This window comes from Pezoporus occidentalis, unplaced genomic scaffold (genome assembly GCF_034315485.1).
Source record: "Pezoporus occidentalis ecotype Australia unplaced genomic scaffold, CSIRO_AGI_Poc_V1 ctg24, whole genome shotgun sequence".
In the NCBI taxonomy this organism is placed as follows: Eukaryota; Metazoa; Chordata; class Aves; order Psittaciformes; family Psittacidae; genus Pezoporus; species Pezoporus occidentalis.
In genome coordinates this window covers 218,140-238,996 of record NW_026914285.1, presented here as the reverse complement: position 1 = coordinate 238,996, position 20,857 = coordinate 218,140, and the positions used below count along the sequence as shown (strand labels likewise).

The 20,857-nt window shown below is 38.6% G+C and overlaps 1 protein-coding gene across 3 annotated transcripts in view; it reads left to right on the top strand.

Moving 5' to 3' along the window:
* Positions 1-20,857, top strand: part of SAMSN1 (SAM domain, SH3 domain and nuclear localization signals 1) — a 78,309-nt gene that overhangs the window by 36,150 nt on the left and 21,302 nt on the right. The window contains exon 1 of one of the 3 annotated variants that reach the window (XM_062622093.1): positions 6,284-6,452. The exons of 1 other annotated variant lie outside the window; for it this stretch is intronic. In XM_062622093.1, the coding sequence (XP_062478077.1) occupies positions 6,396-6,452 (57 nt within the window). In that variant the 5' untranslated portion in view covers positions 6,284-6,395. Of the gene's footprint in view, positions 1-6,283; positions 6,453-20,634; positions 20,716-20,857 lie in introns of those variants that run through there. One more of the 3 variants, XM_062622094.1, reaches the window with a different exon arrangement.

The window sequence follows — 20,857 nt, the reverse complement described above, 5'->3', positions numbered from 1 at the left end:
TTGAGAGTTACAGACATATAAGGAGTTACCTTATACCTACTGAATACCATGAATGTCCCTGTGAGTGCTTTTACCTCACAGCCTGAGATAAAGCACATTGTCTTAAATTCTTAATGAAATAAATTTATGTGACTGTGCTTTACTTCATCTTGCTGATGGGCTAAGAGGAAATTCCCCCCATGTTAGTGTGGACCAGCTGACCAGGGGCAGTTTACTCAATTGTGACTATTCAGCCACAGCCGAAGCATCCCATGAAACCCCGAGTGAGGCAAGCCTGTCATTAACCATGATCAGGACAGGGTGCAGCAATCACAGAGTAGAGTTTTAGAACCAATTACAAATAAGGCCATCTTTTCCCTCTCTGTCACTTCCAAATTATGATTTTCACCTGCTTGAAACCATGTTCAAGGAGAAAGGAAGAATAGCATTTTCCTCTAGAACAAAATGCAATTGAAGCTCTGCAAGGGAATATGCAGTGTACCACACTTTATCCTTTTTCATGTTAGCGTTTGTACAGCAGTCCTACTGCTGTGATGGTACAGCGACTTGACATTCTGACATCAGTGAAGAAATTCAGCAGGAGATGTTTACTGGTAAAAGATGGTTCAAACTACAAAGAGTTTCCTGACAGCAGGCTGTGCATTAGAGTTAACCAGAATTTACTTCTGTTGATCTTGATTCTAATCAGAGATAGGCTGGCTCACATCATGTACACACCTTAAAAAAGGCCCCGCTGCGCTGCCAGTGCTTGTGCACTAAGCTGGTATTCTAAATGCTGAATGAAGCATGTCATGTTTTGTGTATGAGATTAAAACAGAGAGCCTAAATTTATATCAGCTCCCTTTATTGAAAATCTCATTTTTGAGCTTCCTGAATAGATGTAAGAGGCAACTGTCACTCTTTATCTATGAATGCATTTCTGACAAGCTGTTTCAGCTGGATAACTATAAGACAACAGTCATATAAACCTGCAAATTACACAGGATAAAATGTCCTTGTAACTGATTAGTAATGGTGGTGCTCACTAACAGAATCCATTGAGATGTTTTAGGCATTAACATTGCAACATAGCTTTGAGATACATTTTAACATTCACTCTCAGAAACTGTGCGTTGCTCACTTACATGCCTGAACCCACAGCAGCATCGTCCTGCTAGTTACTTTCTATTATTCATCACAGTAAAGTGTGTTCTGCTTACAATAAACTGAACAGGAAAACCACAAGTGATGCACATATTTCTGTTGGAAATTATTACACAGATGCTGGATAAGCCTGTGGCTGTGTTTAACAAGACACCAACCTTGCTGACTTCAAGTTTTCCAAACAGGAATATCTAGAAGATACAGATACAACTTTGGCTCTTTACTCTTCAAGGTAGTAAGAAAGGGATTTGTTGAATAGGTGAAAGCCAATCTCCTTGAGAATCCTTCTGTCACAATAGTATAGATTTTTATTAGTGTTAGTGTGAACCTGACATAGTGTAGGTATGACTGATCTGTTCATCTACTGCTAATGTTCAAGAGAACGTGCTGGGTTCAAAGTTTGAGATAAGTTCTTGGTACTTCATTTTCCTTCCTGCCAAGCAGTGTTGGAAGCATGCCAAGGACACAGTCTGAGGGCCTGGCAATAAGACACTTTTTCTTACTCACAGAGTTGCAAAGGCTTTTTGTAGCAGATATCTTTAAATTCAATAGGAGCTCTAGTACTGATTCTCTATAACCTGTCCCTGCCATATTTCTTTGTGACTCCATTGACCTTAGTGGCAAAGGATTAGCATAACAGAAGGAAAAATCACAAACATATTTTTTCAGGATAAGAAGGAAGCCAAATAGTCTGACAAAGGCCAAATTCAGAATTCCTGGGATTTGGCATGATGAAGCTATTCCTGCCTCTCTGCACCCTGACAGTTGCTTAAACATGCTTAGACTCCACTTGTTCCCTCCTGCTATTTCAGTGGATGTGCAGCATTAAAAGTCCCCCCAATATAAATTATTTAGCAAAAATCAAGTTTTTGAAGCCAACTTTAGATGTTATTAGCTTTACTGAATAGCCAGTTTCTGCAGGTTTCATAACAATTATACTTTGTATGGGATAGGAATCTTCTTGTTACAGGGTCAACACACTTGCCAAATTAAGGGTGTAAATTTAAAATATTCTTTAATCCCATTTTGTCTCTTGAAGACTCTGAGTTTCTGTAGCTTCTTCATTTTTATTCTTGATGAAAAGCACCTACGAGCCTATTCAACAGGAAATTACACACAGTTACATGAAAACCCTAAGCATTTTGGACCAGTTTTCAGTACTAAGTTCTGAATGCTCTCAGTGGTGAGTGTGGGAGTTTTGAAGATAAGACCTAAAGTATCCAGCTCTATTCCCCAGCATCCCAATGGAAAACCACACCCTTGATCGTTGGAGCTAAAATTAAAACCCAGTGTTTTGTTTAAGTAGTTGTAAAGGCAGCTTAGCCAGCAACATCTGGTTTCTTCCATGGATTGTTGTCAGGGGAGGGATGGCTTAACTTCACTTTTTCACGCTTGCTCTTTTTAGTTTCTGTAGTCTTTGACATGGTAGTTTATGGAGAGAGCTCTACTGAGAAGTGACTGTAACTGTGGCTGGCCCTTGATTAGATTAGACCAGGAGAGAGAAGTATGTAGCTATGTTCTGGCCCATAATTAATGCATCTGAGGAAATTGTCTTCTGCTCGTGAACATTCCTTGAGGAAGCACAGATTAAATTTGTTAAGTAAATTATTCACTGCAAATTATTCATTCAGCCCCACTTGCTATTCTGAGATTTCTGCAATATCTAAGGGAGCTAGATCATACAAGGAGAGGCATGGCCATAAAACCAGAGGCTGAAGCATGATTCCTTTCTTGTGCAACATACAAGTCCTATATTAATTAAAATAAACACACTCTGGGATTGTTTAGCATTTGGGAAAGCCATGTGCAGCCCCAAGGTATCCCTGAGTCTCTGGTTAAACTTGGACCAGATTTGTCTGTCGAACAATGAAAAACAATTTGCTAATATGAATAAAGTCTCATTTAATTTGCCATTTTAACAGGTGGCCAGTATGCTAAACTCTTCAATCTACTTTGAACTCTACTTTTTAGTTTTATCAGAATAATCAGGTATTGAAAGGACAAGTTTACAGTTACGATTTAGACTGGAAATAATCTACCCTTTCAAGGCAAGGTAACTGGATGCAGCCATTGAGGGGATATGGAACTGTTGTGGCACTTGCTCTGATGTCGGAAGAATGCACATAAAGTACTTGAATATCCAGGACAATTCATCATGGTCCTTTAATTAAAATTGAATAATAATAATAATAATAAGCTATAAAGTATGTTGCCTTTTATAAATATAACAACGGGGGAATCATTCTCATGGGGTTTTCATAATTATTTTTAAGTGGATAGCCTTTTTCCCCATCAGAATTCTCAGAGAGAAGAATGGCATTGCCTGGGTATTTCAGGATGGAGAAGTCAACCCAAGCCCCATAAAATTCACCTGTAAAACATCTATTGATTTCACTGGGGTTTGGATTAGGTTCAAAGACCAGCAAGGAAAGGGAATAAGTCAGCTGCAGTCATATCCAACAGAAAGCTAAGTATGAGAATTTTCCTTTTAATTCTACATAGATATTCATTCCCCTTTGAAAAATTAGCTTTAAATACAGAGGATATAAGCACCAAGCTTATTATTAATTTTTAATTCAAAACTGCTCCTTTTGAAATGTATTGGTTAACTAAATTAAATGAACTTAATGTTATATATGTTTGATTTTCTTCACTTTGTTACTTTTTAAAACTAGTGTGGGTCAGCCTTCCAAGGGCAAGAACATAATCAGGTCAGCTTTCAAGATGCTATAATTTTTCTGATATGTGGATGAGGAAAGGAAATAGATATGGGTGAGTACTACATCTCTGTATGTAAGAGAAATAGCCTCTTTCTTCCTGTTTAACAATAAATATTCTACAGAAAGGAAGCTCATATATTACTCTTCAGATGAGTTCCCATTTTATTAATCATAAAGATCTTAAGAGTGGCCTGAGATGGGAAATCATAGTCTAATCATCACAGAGTCTGATCTAATATGTTTGGAAAAGACTAAAAAGAAAAACAATATAATGCTATGTACATCTATGTAGATAAATAATCAGGTTTAATTACCATTAAGCATGCATATAACTTTTATAACAACATATGGCCCTACTGAATTGCTAAGACTGATTAAATATCCATGGTAAAACCTCCTTACGGTTAGAAACTTAAATGGACTTTTCAAGTGGTGCTATGAGATATAGAAAAAAAGCGTATCTCTCAGAGTTATTATTAATTAATTTTCATTATTAATAAAACAGTTATTATGAACTCTGTTATTTTGTTATTGATAATGCCAATAATAAATTCAGCTCTGTTCTAGATTAGTGTACTTCTCATTAAAATGTGAAGCAAAACCTCCTGGTTAAAGGGCTGAGATTCAACATGTTCTCCACTGCAATTAAATAACCTACAGAACGGTCTTGCATTATATTTCAAAGAATTTCAGCACATTAACCCCAGTTCCTCCACCCCTTCTTACCAAGCCAGTCCTTAGAAAGTCTGGAAAGGAAAACCTCATTATACCATTAGCATATAATACTTATCCTTTCTTCAATAAGTCTCAGTCCGTTCAGTCACCCACCCATCAGAATCCATGTAGGCCTCCAAAACTTTTCTTGAACATTTAAATAAAATTCCAAATAACGAATTGAAAGGGGAATCAATCTGATGACTAGTGACTTAACCCTACCTGGAGTATTCCTATGATAGAGGAAGGTAAGAACAGTTCAGCCAAGAGACTACTTGCCTATCACTCATTGTATCCTCATGCATGTTTCAAAAAGTTAGAAGTGTTTCTGGGAATAGTAAAAAATAAAACCTGTGCATTTCTTACCACCTTTCAACCATCAGTTCTTTTGGTTTTTGGTCTGGATGGTTTCTAGTTTTAGCTTTCCTTGAACCTGGAGTTCAGCCAGATCTAACATTAAAGGAATGGCATAGAGAAAGAAAGGTCTGTGTAGTGAGTATGTGGATTCACAAGGACTTCGGAATTTTTATTTGGTGCAAAAGACCTCCACAGTGGCTTCCTTTTTTAAAAGATGTTTCATCTATGCAAAACTTAGGAGCAAAAGTTGCTTAGAATAGATTTGCTTGAAAAAAAAAATTCTGAAAAAATGTTACCAAAATTTTGAAAAACAAAATGAAAAAATTCACCAAGGTTGTTTTTTTGACACTTACTCTGGAACATTTTCTTGCAACTTACTTAGAAATAGATTTCTTTTTCATTTGTAATGTCAATTAAGATTTAATCAAAGCTCTGTGGGTGGCTTCAAAGCTTGGGGTTTGAAATTGAGAATTTGGCTCCAACTTTCAGAAAAAAATGGGGAATTGTTTATTGTTTTTGGTTTCGTGGGTTATGATCCACAACAAATAAGTTTTACTTAGGATGCTCAAGACTTTTTTTTGTTTGACTTTGGCAAATAATGTCAAACAAAATGAAGTGGAAATTCAAAGCTGTCTTTATACCTCCACTTTCATTTAGCCTCTGGGCTGTTTTTCAAGAGGGTATAAAGGACCTATGTCACTTTGTTATGAGCCTTCTGTTTGACTTGCTTTTTCTCTCCATGATTTCGTCACCAAATCAAGGACAATAGAGCTCAAAGTGCTGTTTCAAGGAGTCCAAATTCTCTGGTGAATGGCAAAAAAATATTCCACCATGCAAAACATAGCTTTAGAAAAGTTCCCTTCTTCACCAAACAGTGACCTTTAATCTCATTGCTTTTATCGTATCACTGTAAGCTACGAGAGAAAGGGAGGTGTCAGGGACCGGCTTGACCACGTACCACAGCGCAGTGCATATCTGCTTGGCAATAATATCCCTTGGTCCTCTGAACAGGAGCACACCTTCACATTCAAGTCCCAGCCCAAGTTGAAACAAAGGGTACAGTTAGTGCCACAAGGCTTAATGGGGGAAAATGAGAGACGAAAAGAGGACAATTATCTTGAGGTTGTCCGAAGTCTTGCTGATGCCTCATGGTGGTGTCATCAGAAGGAGATAAGTTTTAAAGCATTTCTCGCTCTGAACCCTGTCCTCATTTTCAATTCATCTCCTTAGTGCACCGCTCTCTTTCTTTTCCCTGTCATTTCCTCCCTTCTTTCCTCACTCTCTCCCCAAGCAAAGATTTCAGCTCACTCACCCATGCTGCAAAGCAGCTGCATGAAGTCACATCCTGATAGAATAAGGAAGTGCATAACCGATGTATGCTCGTGTAGTATGCTTTGTTGTACTTAGTTTGGTTACAAGGTAGTAGCAGTTGCATATCAGCTGGATAAACGTGAATTAAAAATGTTGAAGAGAAAACCATCCAATGTGTCTGATAAGGAGAAAAGTCAAAAGCCAAAGGTAAGAATATTGAGTTCTTATTGTCAATGAATAATAACAGTTTTTAAAGGAGGATTTATTTTTAAATCCTAGCTTGAGGATTTTCTGATGTTCTAGCAAGTGCCCCAGTGCTACAGTATCAGGAATCTATGTGTATATACTCACTTTATAATAGCAATGATCCATTTCAAGGAATCATCACTGTGAAACTGCTATAGCTGTGCTAAAGAATCCTGGTACTGGACTTTGTCTACTGTCATGTGTTCTGCATCAGTTTTTTAACAAAGGGGCTCACAAAAACTCCCTCTCTCCCTTTCATCTATGATAAACTGATGATGTCCCAAGAAACAGTGTGAGAATTGGTAAGGAATTATAAATGCTATTAAATTTGTTCCTTATATTAATTTGCTTTTGCATCACCATAATCAAAGGAGGAGAGGGTACTTGGCAATCAGTGTTTGTCATCTTGACTTTTCTGGGAATGGTTATACTTTTAGCCTGAAAGAAATATTCTGAATAAATTGCCAATGGGCTACACTGGACACTTTCCACAATCTGGAATTGCAAAAAAGAGAGTGAGAGTTTTGCAAGGTGCATAAGGATGTGTCCTGTGCTAGAAATTGATTTTCAGACCGTGGATTGGGTGCAAAATGACTTTTGTAAGTGTATTGCAAGCCTGAAGAGAAATGGCTACAGCTGGACCTGAGCACTTCAGTATCTGCCTCTACTTCAATTCATCAGTGCTGAAAATTTAACTAAGAGATTAGAAAAACTTTATAGTATATCTCTGTTTTCAGTAACTCAGTGTCTCCTAGTTTACAGACCCATCTTCTCATTGTTTGGAAATACACCTCACTTAGTGACTTCTGGATCCTGAAAGATTATTGCAGACACTATTCCAGCAGGAATGTCTTCTGTTTTTACATAGCATTGGCTTCTGAGTATTGTACTTGCAGTTTTAGCCTACATTTGTCCATGTATTTGAAACAATCTTGAATCCGTTTTTGCACAGATTTTTTCTTAATCATTTCACTGGGTTGTATGGTATGTATTTTCTTCTGTTCAATCATAATACTGCCTTTTAATGTCAAAGAAGGACTATAATTAATCTCTAATTACACTACAGGTTAAGCAAGAAATGACCAGGAGACACTGTGGATGAGCTTTATTTTCCTGTCTGTTTAATATTTTTAAAAGCCAGTTTTGGTTACTCTCTTCTTCCAAAGTAAGATATTCCTCAACAGGCTGATTTCCATTTTTTTAGATTTTTTTCTACACAGTTATTCATTCATGAATGCACTCCATGTTATGGCACTGTGGCTTCTTAGATATATATATATGTGTGTGTATATATACGTATGTATATATCATGTCATGGGTTTCATTCACCATATGTATAAAGGAGACATAAAAAGTCTAACCATTTGACTGAGTGTCGAACCCACTGACTTTGCTGTGCTGCTTTATCTTATTGTAACTGTTCACAAAAATGGAAAGGCATTGGTGAAGTGGCTCAGGATGTCTTTCTGCCTCAGTAATGTGCTTTGAGACAATTCACCTACAGCAGTCCCACTTTTGCAAAAAATTTTGTAAACTTTCCATGAGAATGCTCTTGCTGAATGTGCTATTCACAAAAAGGGCATGGAGGGAGACAGCCCCATGTTGTACAGAATAGAAATCTTAGATTGTTGTAGCATGTTTTGAAACATGGAAGCAACTAAAATGCTTAAGTTGCTTAATACAGAATGGGGTAACATGGGGCACAGGCCCTTACCTCCTACCAGAAGTTACAGGATTTCACAAGTGACTTCCCTAGATCACTTCCTGGCTGCCCCTGCTCTGCACAGGTACCTCCTCATACTTGCGAAGCAGAATGCCGTTGTCACTGTGGAGGTCTTGGGTTACCTCACCTTGCTTTTAGGCACCTTAGATGTCTCAGTGTCTCCAACACATCCATACAGGACTGACACATGACCTATGGGAGAGCTGTGTGGCCTGGCGTTAAGCGAAAATCAGTTTTGCAACCTTAGGCCCTCAAAGAGAACACCATGAAGATCTGTTCAAGTAACTGATTCTTAGCCACAGTGACCAGTTGTCTTTATCACAATTGTATGAACTTCTGTGCATTAATTCAACTGTTTCACCAAATTTTTTCTTAATCCATTTGGGTGTATTACTTTCTAATGTGAAGAATATCAATATCCAATTATGCCTTTTGATAAAGATTCTATGAAGGAGTACAATTCAAGGCTGGTGTTAAAACCCTTCATGTGGCAATTTGCTCTCCCTGTATAATGCCTCTTGTAGTGGTGTGCAAATAAATGACCAGTGCAGGAATAATACAGATTTTCAGTATCGAACTGCCAGTTCTCTATGTGCAATGCATTTATTTTACTTTATTTATTACTGCGATGCTTAAGGAACTTGTACAGATGCATTCGGTGCTACCCGGGCAAAAAGTAGCATCTTACACCTCTCGGCATCTGCTATGAAAATGTTGATACTATGCCATGAAATAATAATGTTGTTGTATAGCAGGATTTCTGTAGAGCCATAGTCATGCTAATAACTTCTTAGCATATCTCTCAGCTGTTGCGTATGCATGGGTATGCATATAACTACTGAATGCATTGTATGTAAACTATGGAAATAAACATTCATTTTTAGGAAAAAGAAATCTACACCCAGTTTCACCCCAGGCAAAATGGGGAGAGAAATGTGGGAGAAACACTTTCAGAAAATTTTCTATATAAAGGAAAATTCCTAAGGCTTAAAAATACCGTGCTTAATATTGAAGAAATTCAGCCAAGTGATGGGCTAACCTCTCTATTTCAAGCCTATCTAATCTAATCTACCTGTCTATCCAGGACCTTAAGTGACTTTCTATCACATCAGATCCTATGCACCTTCCCTCAGGGCATCCTCCAAGAGGCAGCTTCCTCTCAGTTCTTCCTTTCAGTCCACAACTGCCCCTTTTTTTTCGGGCCAGACTAGACATGACTTGGTCTATATGGTGTAGCTGTTCTAAGCTGCAGTGTTATTTGTAGGTAGATGAGGTCAAGCAAACTAGGTCTTGCACCTGGCCCTGAGGTTTGTGGTCATGCTGATGGCTGGAGTCAGCTCATTGCAGGGAGAGCACGTGTCTCATGCACTGCTGGTGTTTTAGTTGCAAAGCAGGAGAGTACTATAGCAAGGGGGGGGAAGGATGCTTTTACTAGATTCGTTTCAGCTATGAGTTTGTGCAATCTGCACCACCACTCCTTAAGAGAGCTGGGGAGGAGAACAGTTGACTCAGAGGATGAAAGAAAGACCCCTAAAATCAGCTGGATGTTAGCCTCTTTGGCCCTCATGAAGTTACAGATAAGTGTATGGGGAGTGATATGAAGCAAATTTACAAAGATTGTAAAAAAAAAAAAAAAAACAAAACATTCTAAGAAATTATTCAGTATCTGTTCTTCTGTCGTACCCTGGCACCATACAAATAAAACACCCTTAAAGCATTTTGTAGCTATTCTCCACTCCACTTTGTACTGTTTTACACATTTGACCAGGTGCAGATGACAATGGAAGGTGCAAATAAGCTGTAAAATATCACCACATTGTCTTGTCCACTTCACAGGAGGTAAACTGCTGGGCAGAGTCTATTCCTTTCTCTCTCTCTCAAGTTCCTACGGACACAGCAAACTTGAGAACTGCTTGATAATTCTTGGCTTTACTTCAAGCTGAAGCAAAGATGACTTCGTGCCATTTTATCTGGCTTGACTGAAGGAAGTCTTGTGTCATTATTCTACATGACAGCTGATCTATGTTTATGCTAAAGGTTTGAGACGGTTTTGTTTCCTTATTCTGCTTCCAAATGTGCTTGGTGCTTGAAAATCGTCTTACTCCTGGTAAGACAACTCAGGGTCAATGCATGTGCATTCTGTTTAGGCAAAAATATGTCCAAGCTTCTAATTAAATCAATATTCACTTACTTAGATGATAAACTATTATTTCTTTTCAGGGTTATGAGGACACAGTTGTAAATCCAATAGGAGGAAATATTTTAGTGTGCAACTTTGTTCCCTAATACTATTTTATACCAGTCATTTTCCTTTTCATAAGCTTTAGATGAAACCCTGCCTCCATGTACATCAACATACATTTTTTGCCATAGACTTGATGCCAGGTTTCCCCTTTTTTATATATTCTTCACAGGAGGCCTGATCCTGATTCTGAAAACACTTAAATGAATTAATTAGCAGTGACCCCCTTGACTTCAGTGGGGTTTGTCATCTGAGTAAAGTTTATTGCTTGCGTAACTTTTTGGAGCCTGTGGTGCAGACATATGTTGTAAGCAATTTTTTTCTTAAACAGTGGCTTGTGACTCTCCAATGGGGAGGACTTATTAAAGAAAAGAAAATAGAAAATAGGTAAAGCAAACCTAAACACAAAAAAAAGAATCAAGACATAATTAGATCTTCTGCAGGACAAGATCTGCAGTGAAAAGATTGCTCAGTGTTAATGGATATTAACTAGGATTTATCCTTGAGTAAGGAAAGCTGAGGGTTTTAATTTTATTTCAAAGGTAAAGACCGGTAGAGTTCTGAAAATAGCAAGTTTTATATTCTTTTCTTTCCCACTGAAATTCTGAGTGCATAATCAATGAACCACTGCTAAAATCACAGATGTTAATTTTCAGGACCGTGACTGAAGTGATGTTGGTTTCCATTTGCATTTCATTCTAACAATGATGAGATGTGATGAGTTGATGATAAGCTGTTTTCACCGTACTGCCCGCTGTGCAAATTTATGCTTATAGGCAAAGATGACACATAGTTCTGTCATTAAAGGTCTTTACTGCATTGCCTCTTGAAGAAAGGCATTTGTCAAAATTCATTTGAACTGTGTTAAATAAGCAAAAGTGGATGACAATATCTAGGAAGTAAAGAACCTGGTTTATAGTTGAAATACCTGTGGGCCTTTATCAGGGAAGGTTCAGAGAAAGAAAAAAAATGATACTTGTAATAAGCATGTATGTGTAGACAGGGAAAAAGGGGATTGCAGGTGACACTTCAGAAGGTGTTCCCTGTCTCCCTCAGGCTTCATAAAAACCTAGAAACTAGAACAAGGTTAGAGTTAACCTTGGGTTACTTTTCTTGTGAGAGTGGAAGGCTCTACAATCGTATTACTTTTCCTCTTACCTCTGGTGGTTTGGGGATTTTTTTCTTCATTTATATTACTATCTTGCTTCTTGATCATCAGACAATTATTTATTTTTTTTTTCAAAAGCAGTTTTAGAAAGTTCTTTGTGTCTTCCCATATATGTTAACAGATCGTTTGTAGTAAGGTCTTGAAACATGAGGAATTTTTTTTTCTCACCAGAAAGTAAGGGTCCAGAGTCTTTGTGGGGAAAGAGCAGCCATTTCTCTCATGCCACTTGCCAGGAGGCTGATTAAGATGACCAGACTCCACATTTTGATGTTCATGTCAACACACATGCTCACTGAGGGCTCACACAACTCTTCACTAGCTTGTGTGCCAAAGGAAAAAAAACAACATCTGTGGCCTGGTCCAGTCCTGGCTTATTTTGTGTGTTCACTTGATTACAGCCCATTTAAAATTTTCACCAACTTTGTGCATAATTCAGTAATTTCTTGTTTCTTCCCTGTCTTGGTTTTCCTTCACTAGGCTTAAGTTTGTAATAGCAGAACATTTAAAAACAACTGAGAGCAAATTTCCTGAAGAGAATATTTTCCCATTAATATTAGTTTTTCTTAAGAGTGTCAAATCTGGTTTGGTTCTATGTTTGTGTTCCTAAGCAAGCAAGAGCATTTCAAGAAGTAAGTCTGAGCCACCTTATCCAGCCATTTTTAGAAACTGAACTATCAACCACATAATTTATAACTGTGCTCTCTGGTAAATACTGTAGCACAGTTACAAAGGTGACATAAATCAGAATTAGTTGCCTTCTAATACTTTAATTAGTTTCATAGACCAGTTGACTTACTTCAATATTGTGTCTCTAGGAAACCCAAAATACCCCAGGCTAAACATTGCCCATGATACCTGTCATTGCTGGAAAAAAGCAATAGCTGTATAAGGGCAGAAAAGGCAGAGGATGTGGCCTACAGTTTTCTGTAAGTTTCAACACTCTTCTAGTAATTTGTGTCATAGCATAAATCCAGAATGATGTTGTTATAAAGCCATCGTTGGCAACCTTATATAAGCAATTCGTGGGTGGCTACAAACACTTCAGCCAGAAGAATCATCCCCTTGATGTGTGGGCAGAAACCCCTGGCAATACCCACTCCAGAAAAGGAAAAAGTTTAAGTCTTCTGGGCCTCTGTAATCACAATATCCTTTAACCTTTATCTTCTGAAAGCTTGCAACAGACACAGCAGAGTTACTTCAGTTGTTAGAAACAGTTATACTCCCTTACACAAATTAGCAATGTCAGTGTTTTTGCTAGACATTTTGCTGCTTGGCACCAGGCTGCACATTATATATGTTCTCAATATTTAGCAAGTCTTATGTCCTTTAAGCCATCCTTATGAAAAACTTTGGTTTGTGTATCAGGTGAAGGTGTGTTGTTCATGTGTTGATATTCCGTAGGAAGATGAATAGGAAAAACCTATGTTTTTTCCAACTGGAATCTACCCTATGTACCTGTCTGCTCTTACCATTCTAGCTTTTTACATCTTATTCCACCTACAGTGCATGCAAGAGCATGTTCTTACTTTTTTTCTTCCCCAAATTGAGGCTGAAATTCCATGCTAGAAAAAAATCTGGAGGTTTTTAACTGCTTCAGGGAAGCTGCTTATTTGACTATACATATTATAGGTTGTACTGCCACTTTTTTTCCCATACCTCTTTGGTTTATTCCATGAACACACAGAAAGCTGGGTAAAAAATTCCTCTGTACACAGTCTTCAGGCTGCTTAATTGCCAGTCATAACATCTACTGGCATCTTTCTGGTAAGCTGAATGTCAGCAGCAAAGGGTCTGTCACCTCTAACCATCACCCAGCACTAAGGCTGAAAAACTCTCTGGGAAGACCTAGTGATCCACCTACTGTTTTGCACCAATATGGCTTCTGGATGGAGTTTTAGTCCCTTTCCTACTCCTTTATGTCTTCATCTCATTTATTATCTTCACAAGAAAAGCCAAGTAACCTCATGCTCCTGTACTTCATTTCCATTGGATGCTGAATGGTTGCTTCCTTAAGAACTATAGCAAGTTCCCCTACTTTGTTATGCTGACCTTATTCAGAAAGTGTGGTAGGTTTGCTGTTCTTCAAGGTGTGTTGAAAGGCAAGTGCGACATAAGGTTACTGGAATACTTGAGTACTTGGCATTAGGTTTTTCTGCAGTGTTTCCTGTGGCTTTTTCAGGGAGAAGAGAATCACTGGAGAAGTGCTATTCAGCCAGAAAACATAGAAAAGCTATGGTGCAGTTTCATGCCTTCCCTCTACCATTATGTTTGAGACAGAGATGGAGCTTTGTCACTGACAACCTGCAGCTCTGAGATAAAGAAATCAGCTTCACTTAGCAACAGCACAGCCAAAAGCAGATGTGTGAAGATGAGATGACAAAGTGGACAAGATAGCTGAGTGAGCTCATTCAGCTTGACTCTCTGCTGCCTTCACCTGTGCAAAGCAGATGCTGAGCTTTACCACTCATGAGTTGCTTTCAGTTGCCTGTTTTTCTGTTATAGTTCTGCCCATCAGTCTCCTTTTTTAAGATCAGATGTTAAGTCAAAAAACCACTTCACAGAGCTGGAAGGGGGGCGTGCTTCACTGATGGATGAGCAACTCAGAGCCTGTGTAGAGGGTATATGAAATGACTGATGATGGTAGAGCAGGCATTCAGCAGTACAAAGCTCTTCTGATACTGTGTACTGGGATGCCACCATGATTTTATTCCTGTCTCTATAACAGAGCTTATATTTGCTTGATTAATTGTCTCTTGGTAATTGTGGTAAAATGTTTGAAAACTATGTGTTTGAGATTTTAGTTACTATCTGAAGGAATGGGAAGAGGCGATGTGTTCCTACACGTTCATGAAAGTTTAAAATCTTGAAGCTGGCACAATCCCCTTTGTAGTGATAGGCCAGATTTGAGTACAATTTGGAGTATGGACTTGAATTTCAGGTTCAAAGAACACCTAAAAGCCCTCACTGCTCTCTGTGCCTCTGTGCCTCAACTATGCCTGAATTTCACGGGGGTTGTGGGAGCAGGAGAGGGGTGAAAAGCTCAGTCTCAATTTTGCCATGAGTCAAAATGAAAACACAGCTCAAGGATCTAGTACATTTGTTTTTCATGAGATGAAACTGTAGTTTTCCACTGAGCTGTGATCACAATAAACCCATGCCACAGAGGTAATCAAACAGAAAGAGGGGAATTGATATGCCCATGCCAGACTAGTACCATTTGCTGTGCCCAGTACTCCCAGTGAGCTGTGATTATATTAATTAATTTCTGGTATGAAAGTGACCACAACAGAATCAGGATGCTATTTTGTCTTCAGACAAGTAGATAAGTTTTTCCTAGGATTACAGTTGTAGAAATCCTGCTACAAAGAAAAAGCAGAATCTAATACATCATCATTTCTGCACTAGGAAGCGCACAGTGCTAAATCACAAGGAAACCCTGAGCTGGGAACATTCTTTCAGCTTCCATACCGGTCTGAAACAAAAAGCTTACAGAATTTATTTTATAAATCCAGATTCCCAAGGAGCATATTTTAGATTTCCAAGCACATCTTGTTCAAGCATGTCCAGTTTTTTAAACCTGTGAGGCTGCAATGAAGTGCCAGTGTGCTTTCTTCAACTGGAAAATAAGGATAATTTTGGCCCATGGATGGCAGTAAGACAATACTGCAACTCAGCCTTCTGACAAGGGAGGGTACATGAGGGGGAAAAAATGGTGACACTGCTCACCATTTTAAAGGACTCAAAAGTTAAACCACTGTAATGAGTATAGTTTTGGGTTTTTTTTTACCAATATAAAAATAATGTTAAAAATTGACATATATATTTGATGAAACATGAAAATTCACAGTGACTGATGACAAATACTGCACTGAATTTTGCTTCTCTGCTGTAGTGCATCTCCATTAAGGCAATTTCAGCTAATCTCACTATGGTTTCATTAATCAAGTGTAGTCAGGATGTCTGAAGGGAGATAATGAGGAGGGAAAAATTGGCCTATTGTTTGGATCTTATTCTTCAGCTAGTTAGTTTGTTTACCATGCTCTGTAATATTTGTATCCCAATAAATAAGTTCCAGTCACAATTAGTTATCATAACAGATGACTAGCACATCTTTATTTACTTACAAGTTCAAAAGTATTCCATAAATAGATCAATTATCTTTGTGTTCTCTTCATGCTGCAAGCCTATACCGATTTTCAGCCTGCAGGAACAGTTAACAGTGAGATAGAAACAAGGTGGATCAACAGCATTTTAAAATGTTCTTTCTTTTAGCTAAAGGTTCAAGCATCCATGGAGACAAAGTCCCTAATCCTACATCTTTTTCTCTAAGCACTAACAACCTAAATGCAGACTGCAGTCTCAGCAGTCTCTTAGTGCCTTCCAGAATTTCTCCTCTAAAAAGCCTAAGAAAAGATTTGTTCATTATTTTACTCATGTTTTACTCATTTAGGATTACACACTGTATATCTGCCCCACATAAAGATGTCACTATATTACTTTAAAAAAAAAGTTGAGGTTCCAAGAGCCCGGTGGGTTGGAGACTGCTGAAGATGGGAATGTTTATAAGCTGTGTGATATTAACTGCAGCACTCAACCTCAGGTGACATAAAGCATGCAAAAAAGAACTTTCTGTCAGTTTTATTATTTCTAAAAAGGTTCCCCTTGAAAGAGAAGAGTGACCTTGCTCTGCTGAGCTGACATATGCCACTGAATTAATGGCTAAGCTTTGCTGTAGGGAAGCTTGCAGAAACATTACAACTCCAGTGGCTGAGTTTGCTGTGAACATTAATCAGGGGAACCAACATGATGTATCAAACACTCATTTAAAAGTAATAAAAACTCACTCTCTTTTTCTCCCCCCTCCCCCAAGTTTCTTAGAATTAGCTTATTGTTGGTCATTACCTGTTGTCAAGGATAAGACTGCAGGACGGCAGTAAAACTTGTACAAGGGTTTACTAAAGTTTGCTTACTCTTCAGAAAAACCAAACGAGCCTTTGGAACAGTCAGATTTAACCATGACTTCAAGGTTACTTTTCAGTCTTGTTTGCCTCTGGAAGGTCATTTGAAAGAACACCTTCCACTGAAAATGTACCTCTCCCTAGTAAGGAATGCAGAAGCTGCTTTTCATTCCCGGTGACTCCTTGGGAGCAGGACCAGCTCCCATGTCACACATGAAAGAAGCATGAGATAGGCAAGGATGCTTTTGCTGCCACCGAAATAACCACTTGAAAATGTTCTTGTATGGCTGTGGTACAATGGTGGAGTCTCAGAGGCTCTGAGCAGGGAGGACTATTTTCTGCCTACCCCCTGCTGCAACAAGCAGGCAAGTGTGCTGCAGTTGGCAGCTGTGGCCACTTCTCAGGCTTGCCGAAAGGAACAGGAAAGCCCTCAGGCATGCTGTGTGTTGCCTTGCTGTTCTGTGCTCAGTCTATGTATAGCACGATAAGGCAGTAGGCTCCTTCTCACCAGTTCTGCTCTTTCATGGAAGCATTCATGATAATCACATTCCCACCTCTGCTGGGGGAGTACACTAGCTGCCCTGTTCCATGTGTGCTAGGCAGACATGGGTTCTCTTTAAAACCTGAGCCCCTTCGGGGCTACTTGATTCTCACAACTTTGGACATATCTATATTTTTGTTTTCACTTAAAAGCCTGCAAGCACATGTGTCAGTAATTTCTCAGGAAATCCTGCTGAACCCTGCAACCTTGATAACACACAGCATTAATAAAATTGTGCTGTATAAGGAATCAGGGAAATTACTTAAACTGAAACAAGGCGATTCTTTTTTCAAATATGAGAATTCATCTGTGAATGCACCGTTTGGAGAGAAGAAAGTTTCAGGAGAGGAAAGATGTTGGTATTTAAGGGATTAAAGATCAAAGCCTTCAATGCTTACGTTGTGTTTAAGCAGTCTTTACTCACTCAGCACTCCCCTTTGCTGCAGTTACGGTTCTGTAGAGGGTGGGTTTCCAGGCTTGTTCCTCGATGTTTCTGCCCATGTGTAAGTGAAGGGTAAAAAAAATACCAGAGAGGTAGCAGTGCACATCATGCCAAGTCCTTAACTGTCATGTTCATAACTCCTCTGAGTTTGTCACACATCCTTAACCTTCTTTTAAAGTCATTTTCTGCTCATGGTTTTGTGTGCCACTGAAAGTCACTTTTAATTAAATGTCATATAAATAATAAAGTCTTAATTACATAATTATTGCAGATACCTGCATGCACACTCCCAGAATTGGACAGACTGCCAGAGGAACACTTGGAGTGACTTTTCTCACTGGGAACTGAAAGTGCTCTGCAGCAACTGGGCAGGAACGATGGTGCTTAAAATTCAGGGTCAATGTGCACTTAAAGAAAAAGGAATCAGCTTCCTCCCCCCTTCGACATTTTGCACCACTCCATTTTAAAAAGCTTTCTTAGTGTTAACATCTGCACTTCTTAAACTGCTTCTTTATTTAGTTCCTCACAAACTTGTTTAATCAACACAGCACAATTTTTGCCAGATGAAATTGCCTTTTTGCTCAGACTTCCTATGTGGCTTGCCCCTTCCTGAGGAAGGCTTACAGACCTTGCAAACCACCTCACCCTCATTTAACTTCATGAACGGTAGCTTCCCGCTTCTCGTCAGCTGCGTCGGTGTGTACCCTGTGCGAGGTGCCTTTTCAAAGCAGTCAAGAAGTGAGTTTCTGGTGGAAACTCTGACGTGCAAGCTGGGTTATCGAGAACTATGCGCTTCGTGTCAGCATTGCTTCAGGCTTGAGAGACCAAGCCTGGTACCAGGTAGAGGTACTGATATAACAGCTGCTTACTGTTTACTTTGGAGAGTGAAGTTTGTTGACCTGGAGGAGTGTTAAGTATGATTAACTCGTTATTTTGCACAGCTTTTCTTTTCCAGTCATTTTCCGTCATTAAAATTAGGGTGCTTGCTCTGAGGCTTCATGGTGGCAGTTATGCTCAAAGACCACTTTGCTCCCCTTTCTCCCCACCTCCATGTAGTTACTGAATAGCAGACCACGATAACAACCAGTCTTTTATAGAGTCATTTTTAAGCCAGTTAAAAATGCCATTTCAGTAGATTGCCCTATTTGAGTTAGCAAGAACAAGCTGTATCTTTTTTATTGCTTTTGACTGGTGAAGTGCAAGGTTTTTAGGCCATGTTTCGTGTGGGCTGTAAAATTATATTAATATCTTGGTTAGTGGTCAGAAGTTCTATATGTATAACTAATGTGTAAATAGGAAAAAAATCCCTGAGGTACAGAGGTCATGATGTCTTCTGTTTTTTTGCCTTTTTTATTAATCTTTGGAGAATTACTGAATCTAGTATGCAAATTCTCATTCTTTATACAGAAGTGAGCGAGGCTTTGTTATGTTTTTTCATGGATCATCCCAAAACTAAAAATTGCTATCCTGCCTTCTGGGAAAGTAGGAGACAGTTTCTTTGATTATTCATGCAAGATAAGCTACAGGACTCACAATATTCATCCCTACTTTGGTAGCTCTTTACTTCATTCTCAGAGTAGTCTCCTCTGTCTGAGGGGAGTAGAAGCATCAGAGAACAGAAGAAATGAATCCGATCTTGAGCTCCACTTATCTCCATTGATCAAAGCAGCAAGCACAGACTGTCCTCTTGGGAGCTGCTGTGGTTTCTTCCAAAGAGAGAAGGAAAAATAAGTGTCTGGGGCAGGCAAGGAAATTGGGCAATGTGCTGAGCTCCCCTTTTCTACTCCCAGTGACCACATTTGCCTCTATAAAGCTTACATGGTCTGAGTAGTCAAAGGATGAATGGAAGCTGAAAATGAGAATGCATAGAGGAATTTGAAGAGATTAACTTGTGCAAGAGGGTCAGTACAAAGCCATTGCATCATGCTGGACTTAAAAGCTGTTTTGAATAGGACTTGAAGCAAAACATAATGGGCCAGAATTTCTCACAGCAGGGAACCAAATCTCTGAGCAGGAAAATATGAGATTAATTTCACCCATAATGATTATTTAGCATGCTAACTGCTGTCAGCTTTGGCTCAAACATTGTCTTTAGACATGGAGAAGCTCTGACTAATTTATCATAGGAACTAACTGACTTCTTCTATGTTATGCCCTACAAAGAAGGAAGTTTTATAATAGAAAGACAAGGATTGCAGAACCTCTTCTTTATTTTCTACTTGTATGCCATACCATTTTCTGGGGAAAATGATAGCCTATTTACAGACAAACCAGATCACCGACTGTAGACTGTCCAAATTAAAATCAACAGCAATTACATAGCACTTACCACTTGAAAATGATAATTTAAAGTTCATGGGTTTGGGGGAATTGAAGATATAGAAAAAGACGGAAGAAGGATATAAACAATGCTGGAAAAATATGTATGATATTTTTATTATCTTAATTTGGTGTATCGAAGGGGAAGGGATCAAAGTTAATGCATTGATTTGTAGTAATTATCTGATCAGTCTTTGTGGGGGAAAATAGAAGAGTTTCTCCCCTGCCCATTCTTCCATTGTATTTTACTGAGCAAATCTGTATTTGCTTAACGTATCCATTGGTAGCTCTTGCATGAATCCAGCCAGAAAAATCACTTAACTTTATAGGACACTGAATCCCGGTATCAAAAGTCAATAGCATATTTTCTCTTAGTAGCTTTGCATTTACTTTAAAAGCTTCCCTTCACCTTTAAATAAGGCCTGTCCGTGTCTTCACAAAGTAGGTGTTCCCTGACACTAATGCAGTGACTGACACTACAGAAAGTAATAGTCCTGTTCTCTGTGCAGCCCAAAGCTCCTAAATCTGCTTTTTGTTATCAGTATAATGGGGTTGAATATATTTTTAAAAGGTGGTAGCTATTGATTACCTAATGGAAAAAGTTAGTATAAAGAATTGCTGAAGCAGCCCTATTTAGTGCTCTCTAGTGCAACAAGACCATTATCTAGAATAGTGGAAATCATCCTGTAACCCTTATTAATATTTAATAGGGATGAAGCAACAGTGAAGTACACTACAAAATAGCCCACGGCTTCTGCACATGTAGGATATAAGGTTGTTTCAAGGGTCGAAAAAGAATAACTGATTTCCCTGTGCTCAAGCTGTTTATAGGTAAGACCAACAATAAACAATGTTTTTCCTCTTGTTCCTTTTAAAGTATTTGCAGCACATCTGCAGTTTAATATACAGCTATTCCTAATAGACATCTTGAAGTGATTGAATGCAACAGAAAGGTCAGTGTATGTTTAGAGAT